Source organism: Megalobrama amblycephala, linkage group LG3, assembly GCF_018812025.1.
Source record: "Megalobrama amblycephala isolate DHTTF-2021 linkage group LG3, ASM1881202v1, whole genome shotgun sequence".
Taxonomy (NCBI): domain Eukaryota; kingdom Metazoa; phylum Chordata; class Actinopteri; order Cypriniformes; family Xenocyprididae; genus Megalobrama; species Megalobrama amblycephala.
Genome location: NC_063046.1, coordinates 20,774,162 through 20,786,611, shown reverse-complemented (window position 1 = coordinate 20,786,611; position 12,450 = coordinate 20,774,162). Strand labels below are relative to the sequence as shown.

At 37.1% G+C, this 12,450-nt stretch overlaps 1 protein-coding gene across 2 annotated transcripts; it reads right to left on the bottom strand.

Moving 5' to 3' along the window:
• Positions 1-5,132: 5,132 nt before the first annotated feature.
• tppp3 (tubulin polymerization-promoting protein family member 3) lies at positions 5,133-10,505 on the bottom strand. 2 transcript variants are annotated; one of them, XM_048184610.1, is made up of 4 exons: positions 10,357-10,505; positions 7,352-7,552; positions 6,952-7,105; positions 5,133-5,956 (listed from the first exon to the last, which is right to left on the bottom strand). In XM_048184610.1, exons 2-4 carry the CDS (start codon positions 7,537-7,539, stop codon positions 5,765-5,767), a joined length of 534 nt encoding a protein of 177 aa, XP_048040567.1. In that variant the 5' UTR covers positions 7,540-7,552; positions 10,357-10,505; the 3' UTR covers positions 5,133-5,764. The 2 variants fall into 2 exon arrangements, with proteins under 2 accessions (XP_048040567.1, XP_048040568.1); XM_048184611.1 differs by having other exon boundaries at positions 7,352-7,549; positions 10,357-10,494.
• Positions 10,506-12,450: the final 1,945 nt, after the last annotated feature.

Below are 12,450 nucleotides of genomic sequence, written 5' to 3'. Positions count from 1 at the left end.
TCTTTGTTACTCCTCTATGGGCCTCGACTGCCCCATAGGAGTTAGAGCTCACTCTACTAGAGGAATGGCTTCCTCTTGGGCCTGGTCTAGTGGAGTTTCGATTAAAGACATCTGTGAGGCGGCCGGCTGGTCCTCGCCGTCCACTTTTGTCAGATTTTATCATTTGGACCTCCCGACCTTACAAGCTCGGGTCCTCTTGGTATGATCCAGCGGCCTCTATCGAGCTCCGCTTCATGCCACTCTGGGAGTTAGCTCCCTTTTTGTAGTGTAACGAGGGTTCGACGGCTCCGGCCTTCTCACTTGTCCTCTGGTTCCCTCACGGTGCCCAAGACAAGTCCAGTCGTTCCCTGCCGTGGCACGGCGCGGTTGAATTCGTTCCCCATACGCAGGACGAGTGAAGTATCGAAAGGGAACGTACTCAGTTACTAATGTAACCTCGGTTCCCTGAGATACGGAATGAGTACTGCGTTACATGCCGTGCCACGAGGCTGCGGCTTCAGTGTCGTCGCTTCAGTCGAATGACCTGAAATCCTATCAGCTATGCCGCGCCGTCATTGGTTCAACAACTTGTCTATGAGTGAACCAATGACGATGCAGTTACACTGCGTTATTGAAAAAGGCTTCAGTAACGGGGAAAAAGGAGACCTTTCCCCATACGCAGTACTCGTTCCGTATCTCAGGGAACCGAGGTTACGTTAGTAACCGTTTGTTTTTTTTTTCATTGAGGACTTTGCAAAGCAGAGAAGAGAGGGAGGAGGTTTGAACTCTAAAACACACCAAATTTTGGATCTTTATGAAGAATAAATACATACTGGGTAAATATTTAGCACTATTAAATGTGTTAATACTTTGGTGCTTATAGTATACATTTGAGTAGGTTTGAAGGACAGCGTTTTCTTACAGCATATTCATCTACTTGATCTGTGAAGTCCATGCTGCTAAAATGAATTTATGAGCACACACACTATAAACATTGAGCACATGTCAAAAAACATGTATGCATCATGATATGATGAAAATCATATGTTCACAGTAGATGTTAAAGAGACCTGGAGACCTGTTTCCTGCTCATCTTTTTCTAATTTTTAAATAATCAGAACTAATTTTCTCAATTATTTTGTGTTTACTTCTCATTTCAAATTATGTAAATGCTACAACAATCAATTCAAAGAGTGTCAAAGACTGGAGGTATTATAAGCAGCAATAGGATTACTTGTAGCTATAGAGATTCTTCTTGGAACCAAACACTGAGATATGGTAAAGTGTGCACTTTGGGTCACAAATCAGTGTTAGCAACAGCACGTAGGAATCATTAAAGGTGCAAACTACATATTACCCTTAACTGAATAATCAGTTCAGAACATGAATATAGATTATACGAAGTATTCCTTTAGTATTATGTTTGGAGTATGCTGGTACTCTTTTTTCATTCTTGGGCTACATGCACACATATTTGAGCACTGTAAAAAAATGTTTGTAATTTTTATGGAAAAACACTAAAAATGCCACAGTAAAAATGCTGTAGGTTACCTTAGCATATACTGTATGGTGAAAAATTGTAAATGGTTTGACATCACATTATAATTTTACTGTAAAATTGTCAAATTTATGGTTTATGCAAATAAAATGAATTACCATATAATTTACAAGGGGGAAAAAATAAATAATTTTGTTTCTCCTCATTTCTGTTATCAGAAACTTACATTTGTGTGTTTTGCATTACATTTTATACTATTTAGTTAATGTTTATTGCATTATTTTAATGTCATGTTACTCTGATGATGTTTTGTCTTTGTGTGTATGGTTCTGTGCACCATCTATACATGAGTATTAGCCATGTTTTATGAACAAGGTAACTATGAACTCTGATTTATCATTTGGCTTTCTGTTTTGCCACCTGTATTATTGTGGTGGCTAGGTATATTATTGTTACTATATCGCTTGAAATAAACAGTTATAATTTGCAAAATATAAACATCCTGTAAAACTGTATTCTTTATAGTGAATTTCTGGCATTTTATTTTACCGTAAATTTAACGGGATATTTTTTACAGTGAGCTTTTTCTTGCTTTTTTCCCCATGCATATGCATTGTCTGACTATTAAATACACTGTTCAAAAGTTTGTGGTTGGTAAAACATTTGTTTTTAAAAGAGGTCTCTTATGCTCACCGAGGCTGCATTTATTTACTGAAAAGAAACAGTAAAAACATTAATAATAGTATTACAATTTAAAATAACTTTTCTATTTTAATATATTTTAAAATGTAGTTTAATCCTGTGATGGCAAAGTTGAATTTTCAGCATCATTACTCCAGTCTTCAGTGTGTCACAGAATGCTCCAAGACTTCAGTAAGATCCAATTGCAGTTTTATTTGGAAATCCAACATCAATCCCAGGCAAAGGGTCAAAATACTTACAAAATCCAGCAAAAACAAGGAACCATGGAGAGTGCTCAAAAGTGCAGGATGACAAATGACAGTAACAACCAGGTATAAATAGGCAGAAACTAACAAGATGAGTGAACACAGCTGAAAGCAATCATGTGGGTTATGGGAATTGGAGTCCTTGATAGTGACAATAGTCTGGGGTGGAGTGCCCTCTGGTGGCTATCAAGGGCACTCCAGTAGGTGATCATGACACAGTCACATGATCCTTCAGAAATTATTCTAATATGCTGATTTGCTGCTGAAGGAACATTCCTTTTTGTTATCAGTCTTGAAACAGTTGTGCTGCTTAATAGTTTTTATGGAATTTTCTTCAGGTTTCTTTGAAGAACAGAAAGTTCAAAAGAATAACATTTGTTTGAAGCAGAATTTGTAGCAATGTAAGATTTTACTGTAACTTCAGATCAATTTAATGTGTTAATTATTTAAAAAATAAAATTCTTAATGACCCTTTGAACGCTAGTGCAGCATAACTCTTCATGAAATATTGTATAAACCATGTGAAATAAAATGTTTACATTTATCAGAGAGATGTTCCACAAAGCGCCACAAGGTGGTACAATCGAGCCAACAATAAGTCTCATTCAGAGACATATTAAAGGATTAGAGACTTATTAGGGGATTCGTAATAAGTCCATTCGGATCATGTTTATTTGCTCATAAATTTATTTTCACATATTTTAATATTTCACTCCAGTACATAGCAAGCCTAATGACACATGAGATTATCATTGCAGCATGTTGTTACTTCGTAAATTGTTATATTATTTTTTTAAATTATATATGTGAAAAGACATATTTACATATAAATGTAAATTTATAGGCTATGTAAAATTTTATATGAAATATGAAATGTGGCACCTGAACATACTAAATATTTGGTGGGTTGAATTCCAATAATTGCAGAAAGTTAACTTTAAGAAGTCACAATTCATATTCATTATAAATTCATTATTATTGAATGATGTCTTATTGTTCCACTCGGTGCTTTAGTGATATCCAGCGCAAAGTCCGGTGGTCCTTAAACGTTGCAGAGCAAGTAACATTACATGCACGCGCGTGATTAAACGCACAAAGCTTTATTAAAATTGCAATCAATCAACCATAAGAAATAAAACATGTTGCCATGAAAATGACAATTAATGTAGTATAATTTCACATTCATCTAGCCTAATATTTTAGTATTTTAACATTACAGAATCGTGTCTCGTACCTCCCCCTAGAGGCACTCCGTGCGCGCCGGTGAGACTCGAGTTCATTCACAAGCGCGCGGCAGTCATCTGCCTGCATGTGCAGCATATTACATCAACAGCGCCAGTCAAGCCTGTCTGGGTCTGCAATTCATGTTAACAGGCAATTAATCAGCCTGTTGATTACAGCGCGCGGCGAGCACAGAAGTTGACTAAAGGCGATTGCGACGCTGCTGTGCGATGCCATTCATCAACGTGTGACAGGAGCAACAAAGGCTCGAGCTGGAATGGAGCGAGATGTTTTTGATTAAACGCTTCCAAGGAGATGAACCAAACAAACGTTGCCATGAACGAGTGTGTTTGGTTACAAACACACAGAGGGCAGGGGAAGGCTGCCGGAGCCAGGTGCCGAGCCGGGCTGTTGTGTTTGTGTATCAGACGGTTGCCACGGCAACAGAGGGACCGGCGTCCTGCCTGTCCCTCAGGGGTGACTTCGGACAAATGGACCGCCGTTCAGAACACACGCTGCGCCTAATGCTGAATATGACAGTAAAGCGTTCAGCAGAAGGTCGCGTTTTGACCCTGTTTTTATTTTATTTTTAACACAACTTTTCAACAATAATTGCATTAACTACGATTATGTTTGGCTGTTACCATGGTTACAGCGGCACATTTTTGTTAGGTTTAAGAGAGAAAGTACAGACAGGTAGGCTTACTGATAATAACTTCATTTTATGCCCCGAACCTTTACAAAACCAGGGATGCCAACCCAGAGAGCTCCCGTGTGATTTTTTTTAAAACAATGTACATTAATTAAACATGGCATATAATTTCATTGACAGCCTCCGGGGTTCCGCAATTCATATACCCCTGGTTGAAATTTTTGCAGGATATTAACATGATGGATGTGTTTGAACATGCTGTAGAATGTGAAACCATAATCTATTCCATCTTTATTTTGAAACTAGTAGTTATAGTAGCTAATGATGCATATATTCGATATATTCACTATATTTTGTCTATTGTCTGTTTCAGTCTTTTACATCGCTAGAAAGGTTTTGCTGCAAAAAAGTATTTTATTTCTTATTTAAAATAGACCAAAGTACAAAAAAAAAAAAAAAAAAAAAAAAAAAAACACCAAAGAATTTAGTAATGGTTTATACAAAGGCAATTTCCAGTTTCGGTAACACAGTAAGCTAACTAAAACAAAGATACAACATTGAATTTTTGGAAATAATTTTAGTAAACAACAGAAGGGTAGATAATATACACATAAAGCTGGTTCACAATTCAGGAAATATCCTTTGAATGACATTTAATTTTTAGTAATGAATATTGTTACAGTTTATAACTGCAATTAAGAGCATCAATAGACCTTAGTCAAGTTAGATGCCATATTGGATTTAACGTAGATGAAAACGAGGCTGTGAGGGAGAGACATACAGTCTTTACAATGGCACACACTATATAATGGTTCTGGATCACGTAATTTTCACAACTCACAATTTTTAAAACGGGTTTTGTCTACTGCATTTTTTTTTTTTTTTTTGTAAAAATGTTTCATCAGCTGAACAATCGGTATGTTAAACAACATTGAACGCTCTGTATTCTGTCCCTCACAGCCTCGTTTTCATTCCTGTCAAAAATTTAATGTGGCACTAACTAAGGTCTATACACATGTTAGAAGAAAGAAAATCTCTTAAAGAGCTTCCTGTGTTCACTTCTCCCTCTCTAAAGTATAGTGATGTTCAGATGCACTTTCCTTGTAGCTATTAAACAGCAACATAAAAACTGAAACAAATACACTATCTTTTCCCCTCCAGCAGAGCTGTCTTTATGCTTGCTCTGATTTTTTCCACCTGAAATCCTACAGCAGGGGCTGGTAACTGTATGAAAGGAGTGAGACCAGTTCCTCTCTTACCCTTCTGTCAACTTTCTAACGAAAACTGACTGTAATACTATGTTCTTTATCCTTAAAGACAAACATTTACAACACTTCCTGTGTTACACTGCATAGTGGCTGTGTGATTTTACAGGTCAAAGTTCAAGTTTGGCTTTGGTCCAGACCTAAGTGCTGATGAAGATGGAGCTCAGAGCTTTGAACACGTTGACATGGAAACAGTGGGGCCTTACTTGGCCTTCGTCTTCTCGTCGTAAGTCCCAGCGTTCTTGTAGGCCCCTACGTAGCCCGTGTGCTCCACAATCTCCTCCCGCCCACCTTTTCCTCTGCCTTTCCCACTCTCATCAAAGCGCTCCTTGTGTGAGCCTGTATATTTAGTTGTGTCGGTTAATCTGTCCACTGCAGCAGTTTTTGCCACTTTCTAGAACGGTTAAGAAAGAAACATACAAATGAATAAGGAAATGAATAATGCTTTTACATTTTGGCAAGGTCAATCAAAGTTGGAGAGCAATATAATAATGGAACTAGAAATTAACCATAAAAACATGCTTCAGCAAACTAGCATTGATATTTTATCAGATGATCTGTACAAGTCTGTTTCAGCCTGCCCCAGCAGAGCCTTTTCTATCACATTTTCCTGCAACTCCCTTTGAACTTTTAACTAGTTGCCAAAATTGATTTATTGTTGTTTGATTTGTTACTGCCCTCTAGTGTTGAACCTACTGAGGAATGATGTGGTAGTACCTTTTTAGTGTTTCTCTATCTTGCTCCACCAACACTACTCATTTTAGGTGTCTCACTAATTTGACACACCCAGTCGAGTTCACGGAGCGCTCTACAAATGAGATGATGAGTTGAATTATGTGTCTGATACAGGAGACATTCAAAATGTGCAGTGTTGAGGGACCTTCTTGAGCAACAACTGCTTGGCAGGCTTGGTAACTGTTTTTGTTTTGTTAAATGTAATTTATTCTTGTGATAGCAAAGCTGAATATTCAGCAGCCATTGCTCAAGTGTTCAGTGTCACATGATCCTTCAGAAATCATTCTAATATGATGATTTGGTGCTCAAGAAATATTTCTTATTGTTATCAATGTTGAAAACAGCTGCTTAACATTTTTTGGAAACCCTAATACATTTTTTTCCCAGGACGCTTTGATGAATAGAAAGATCAAAAGAACATTTATTTGAATTAGAATATCTGTAACATTTAACTGTTGCTTTTAATCAATTTAATATGAAGAATAGGAAAAAAACCTTTTAAAGGTTGTGTATAACAGTGATGTTTTGAATTGATAACATTGACTTTGATGCCGCCTTTGGATGCAGTATAGTCACGCTTATTTATGTCGGCATCAATTTACAAGTTTTCATCCAAAAATACCTTAAATTATTGTTTTTAAATGGTTGCCTTACCGTTACACCAACGTTGGTAGGTTCTTTGCCCTCAATTAGCTTATATATAGACTGCAATGCCTCCTCTTTGCTTTGACCTTTGAACCTCTTTGGGGCCAATTCTTCTAGAGCTTTCTGGAACTCCTCATATGTTATAACCCGAGATGTCTTTGCTCTGAATCATATGGTAAACATAGCCTTTTCAATATTTGTTACATTGCCAGAACAGTGCATTTAAAAAAAAAAATGAAAAATTCATCTATGAAGATATTTTTAACATTTACACTATTTACATTTTTATTTACATTTTATATGGTTATATTGTGTGCACAATAACAAAAACATATATTACAATTTGTTAAAAATGTAAATAGTCTCAGAACAAAAAAACAAAAAACAAAAAAAAAGATGAAAAACTCACTTGACTTTAGTGAAGACAATATCTACATCAGTGCTGGTGACATTCTTGCCATCAGTGACTTTGCAGTCTTTGCACAGCTTAGCCCAGTTTTTTCCATTCATCTCCTTCCCAGTGGCTTTGGTGTCACCATGAACAGCAAACTTCTTAAAGGAGCTCAGAAGCTCGTCCATGTCTGTGCTTTCTGCCATATTGGGTATTCTGCTAAACAAATAGTAAGACTATGACCTAATGGAACAATTTCTCTAGAAAAAGAGATGTTTTAACCAACCATATAAATCATCTGCAATAGGTATGATAAACAGGCAATTACTGAAGTCTTAAAGGGATAGTTCACCCAAAAATTAAACTTCTGTCATCATTTACTCACCTTCAAGTTGTTCCAAACCTGTATGAGTTTCTTTCTTCAGGTGAACACGAAGATATTTTGAAGACTATGGGTAATCAGGCAGTTGATGGGCTCCATAGACTTCCATAGTATGGAAAAAAAGGAGTCAATGGGACCGATCAACTGTTTGGTTACCGACATTCTTCAAAATATCTTCTTTTGTGTTCAGCAGAAGAAAGAAATTCATACAGGTTTGGAACAACTTGAAGGTGAGTAAATGATGACAGAAGTTTCATTTTTGGGTGAACTATCCCTTTAATTTTTTTTCCCTTTAAAAAAAAAAAAAAAGAGAGAAGGCAGATTACTGTGATACACAAAAAAGTAAATGTTGCACTGTATTATCACATTATAGTAATCTCAGATGTTTAGTATGTACTAATAACATCCACAGTCGCAGTCTGTAGAGATGAGGTTGAGCCCAGACAATAAAGAACCTTAAACTCTGATTTTGCCATTCAAAATGATCTAAATTATCTAAACTGTCCTGTAATTTTGGCTTTGAGATATTTTACTAATGGTCTTCTTATTGCAGAGTTTTGGCAAACTTCTTCAGCAGGTCACCCTCTTTTCCATTGCGTTTTGAATGGCTTTGAATGAATAAAATACCAAATAAAGCACCAGCCAAAAGTAACACATTAGGTGTCTGTGGAACGACCGAGCCTGATGTAAAATTTAAGGGCCATAAGGATTGAGCTAATGAGGTGATTATCAGCATTCAGCAGACTGCTAATTATTCATTCAACACACAAAAAACACTGAATTTACAGCCTCTTTCCTTCCTTCATAATACTCTATTTCTATTTTCTTTATTTCGACTGCAGGTAAAATACAAAATCATGAGGCCGATTCCAGACTTTCTAGGTTTGTCTACACAATCCAGCCATTGTCAATGGAGGCGAGAGTAGGTGCGTGGATGGTCTGATGTGTCTTGGAGTTATTGTGGAATGTTTCAGATGGATGTCAGAAGTTTGGCAGCTGATGGCCTCATGGAGAGGTGATGAGTGTACAGCAGTGGTGGGTGGGCTTGCCCTGGCTTCAACTCCAACTCCTTCAACCATCTGTAGTTTCCTCTCAGCTCACACATATGACTTATGTGTTGCATCAAATACTCTCTTATGCTCACCAAATTTATTTGATCAAAAATACAGTAAAAACAGTAATATTGTGAAATATTATTACCATTTAAAATATATTTTTTATATTTATATAGTTTAAAATGTGATTTATTCATCTGATGACAAAGTTGAATTTTCAGCAGCCATTACTCCAGTCTTATCACATGATATCCCAAATATGTTGTAATCATCACTGGGTTGTCAAACAATTCTTCAGTCATTGAACAATCAAAGTCATTGCATTTTATATGTTGTCATGCTTAACATGTTGCACATGTGTGCTGAGTATTTCCCTAATAGTGCGAGGAATCGTGTGCGAGCTGCTGCTGAGGTTATTCCCACATATGCGGCCGAATAAAGACATCATTGTGAGTATGAGCCTCACCCTTCTAACACACATGCAAAGGCAGCCGTCCACATAAACACACACTGCCCACCTCCCAAGAGATCCCCTCAATCAGGACAAGACTTTGTGGAAGTGTCCATGGAAACCATTGTATTAAAAAGGGAAACTGAGACACACTTACCCACCCATCCAGACAAAACACACAAACAAACAGTGGACACATCAAAATAACAAAGGCATGTCCTGAAGACTTTATGTGCAGATTACAATCTTTCTCCACTTCAGCCCTAGGGTTTTACAGGTAATCCTTCTTTGTGATCCTGCCCGCAAGATACCTGTATTCCCCACACATCATGTTTCTTCACACTTGTTGTGTATTTCATATTGACGTATAATAGATGTAATATGTGATAATCACTTCATAAACCATAAAACTGATATATCTGAAATATAAATGATATAGGCAACTTAATGGGTGTTTACTTTCTGATCAGACAGACAGCAACCCTATAATTAACCTGTGATGTCAGCAGTGTTTTGTTCAACAGTTGTATGAATAGCATCCCTTTGTGCCAATTTGCCACTGGGAAACATCATGCAGTTTATATAGCCTATATATAATTGCAAATCTAAATCATTTTAGTCAGTGACAATTGTAATTATCCAATATGAATATGATTTCATCTTCTGGCACTTGATGGCCCTTAGTCACACTGCAGATGTTGCAGTTAGAACATTACTTACTGCTCATTGAAACGAGTAGATTTTATTATTATTATTATTATTTCATTTAAAACATGTTTACACAATGTTACACTTGTGTGATATATGACCAGTAGGAGAGAAAAAAATAGTAACATTAAAAAAAAATGTATGTTTGCTCAAGGGCATAAAAAATGTCTTGAAATAACCCCACTTTGTGTTTATCTCAACGTACTCGCTGAATGTACACTCTATTGTGCAGCAATACTCATATACAGCATTACTAGTTTCAATATGTAAGCCACAGATGCTGTGTACCAGTGCATTGCATATTATGGGTGTGCATGCATATATTGAATAAGACGAGTGCACATACTGTATGCATGTTCACAGGTGTGGAGTACATTTGCTTATGAAGATCATTCTATCACATTATTAGCAGTGAAATCACTCTTACCTGTGCTACTGATTTCCAGCTGCTGGCAATCCACACACATGCACACACACTCCCAGATCTGCACAACTTCTGTCCCGTCTTGCTCTCTCTCTCTTTCTCTGTCTGTCCTGTTACTCCCTTCTGAAATGGGCTTTAAAAGGCTGAGGGCTTGTTATCATCTGTTTATTCCTGTATCCATGGAGACGTCCTGTTTAACATCAAGGGATGGCTATAAAAGAGAGAGAGTGTGTGTGCGTGTGTGTGTGTGTGTGTGTGTGTGAAAGAGAGAGAGAGAAAGAGAGCCTACTCAAGTTGTAGTGACCAGGGTCATTTATCAGTCAGGGTGAACAGGAGGCTTGAGCATAGCAACATAGAGAAACCAGAAAAAGACTTTGTGTTTAATTTGTGGTTTGTGTTTATCCTCTGTTTTGCTGTGTTGTGTTTTTATGTAAATGCTACTCATTCAACAGTATGAGTGTGTAAGAAGAGAGTAAGAAATGCGACTCATCCAGCATGACATGCATGTGGTAGTGTGAGTATGTGAGAATGTTTATCCAATACTGCCTGTGTGTTTGTTTGTGTGTGTGTGTGTGTGTGGTCCTGTTAAACCCTACGTTATGGGAACCAAATTTCCCCACAAAGATGGCAATATCCAAAAGAGTTCAGGGGTCGGGTTAGGGGATAGAACAGATTTGTACCGTCATTATGTCAATGGAGAGTCCCCACACAACATGAAAACCCAACATGTGTGTGTATCCATACTTAGCTACACTAACACACACCAGATTTGTCCCCAGAAGTGCTCAAGCCAAATCTGACAAAACCTCTATTTAGGGACATTCAGAAACATAAAATTATTTAAAATAAGTAAACCTTTTAAAAGTTACGATGAAACAGAAATAGTGGCATATCTTTTCTTTTGTATTGTGACATATATCTCAGTCTAACAGACTGTTGAAAAAGAAAAAAATATAGGGTGGGGACTTGATTCTATCCATCAGTTGTTTATTGGATGGAGGCAGATTTGCAATACTTGCAGTCGATTGCAAAAGGGGTGGGTTTAAGAGGACTTAATGATTGGAGAAATCCAGCATTTGTTACCAGAGAGAAGTCTGACGTTTAACCAGAGATGCACAGAAAAACTGTTTACAGTAACATCAATAGCAAGCTTTCAGAAAAAAAAAGTGAATTTTCTTTTCAAGCCTACTTTAACACAATGCTCTTTAATAATTTATTCTGATTGGTCAATAGCATCATTCATCATTCAAATATTTTTAAATAATTACCATTGTTCCGTTGGTCATCTGGGAAACCCATGTGCTCAAGTTCTGTCTTTAATTAAGCTAATAAAATCATTTCAGCTCAGATCAATATTTTATGTCAGAGTATTTATTTATGCAGGTAGCCATGTAATAAGTGGAATAATGTACAATCAAATGGCCATTATTTCAAAATAAACCCTTCAGTGTGATATGAGACCCTGATCGGCCTGTTGGGGTTCATTTACAATAACTGACTCTACATTATCCCTTCCATGTAGTGTCTCTCAGGTGCAGCTGAATCTCTCAGAGGGCCATTATGAAGATGGGCGGACAGGTCTTTTTTCTAATTCTGTCTCTCTCTCTCTCTCTCTCTCTCTCTCTCCCTGCTCTTCTCTTTCTGTCTTTCTTTATAGTTTGGCTCCTCTCCTTCATCCACTGAGTTAATATTTTCCATAGTTGCCCTCACTGTCTGTCTCTTTCCTCTTTTTTGTCCGAAGAACAGGACATATAAAAAACAGAATCACGATTCAGCAACAGCCTGGGGCCAAATGTGTTGCAGTGGAGCCTGATTTCACTGAGAAATGTATTTTTAATTTTGTTATTTAAACCATTTTTACCATTTGGAATCACTTTTTTTGAGTGATGCATTATGCAGGACCAGAATATATTTGAACCTTTAAAACAGTTAGTACCACTGATCAACATAAATATTTGGAGCATGTACATTTTCACGCCAATAACATACAACAACAGTTTAAATTAACTGAATAAGTCAGGCTCATATATACAGGAATTTGATGAAGCATTTGCCTTGCCAGGTACATTAGACCGATCAAACTGCCCCAACTGTTTG

What these genes read in the sequence shown, in the direction of transcription:
- tppp3 (XM_048184610.1), bottom strand. Translation starts at nt 7,539, where the DNA reads ATGGCAGAAAGCACAGACATGGACGAGCTTCTGAGCTCCTTTAAGAAG. An exon ending in ATTGTCTTCACTAAAGTCAA is followed by an intron (nt 7,106 to 7,351) that starts GTGAGTTTTTCA and finishes CATATGATTCAG; the next exon opens with AGCAAAGACATCTCGGGTTA. An exon ending in CTACCAACGTTGGTGTAACG is followed by an intron (nt 5,957 to 6,951) that starts GTAAGGCAACCA and finishes TAACCGTTCTAG; the next exon opens with AAAGTGGCAAAAACTGCTGC.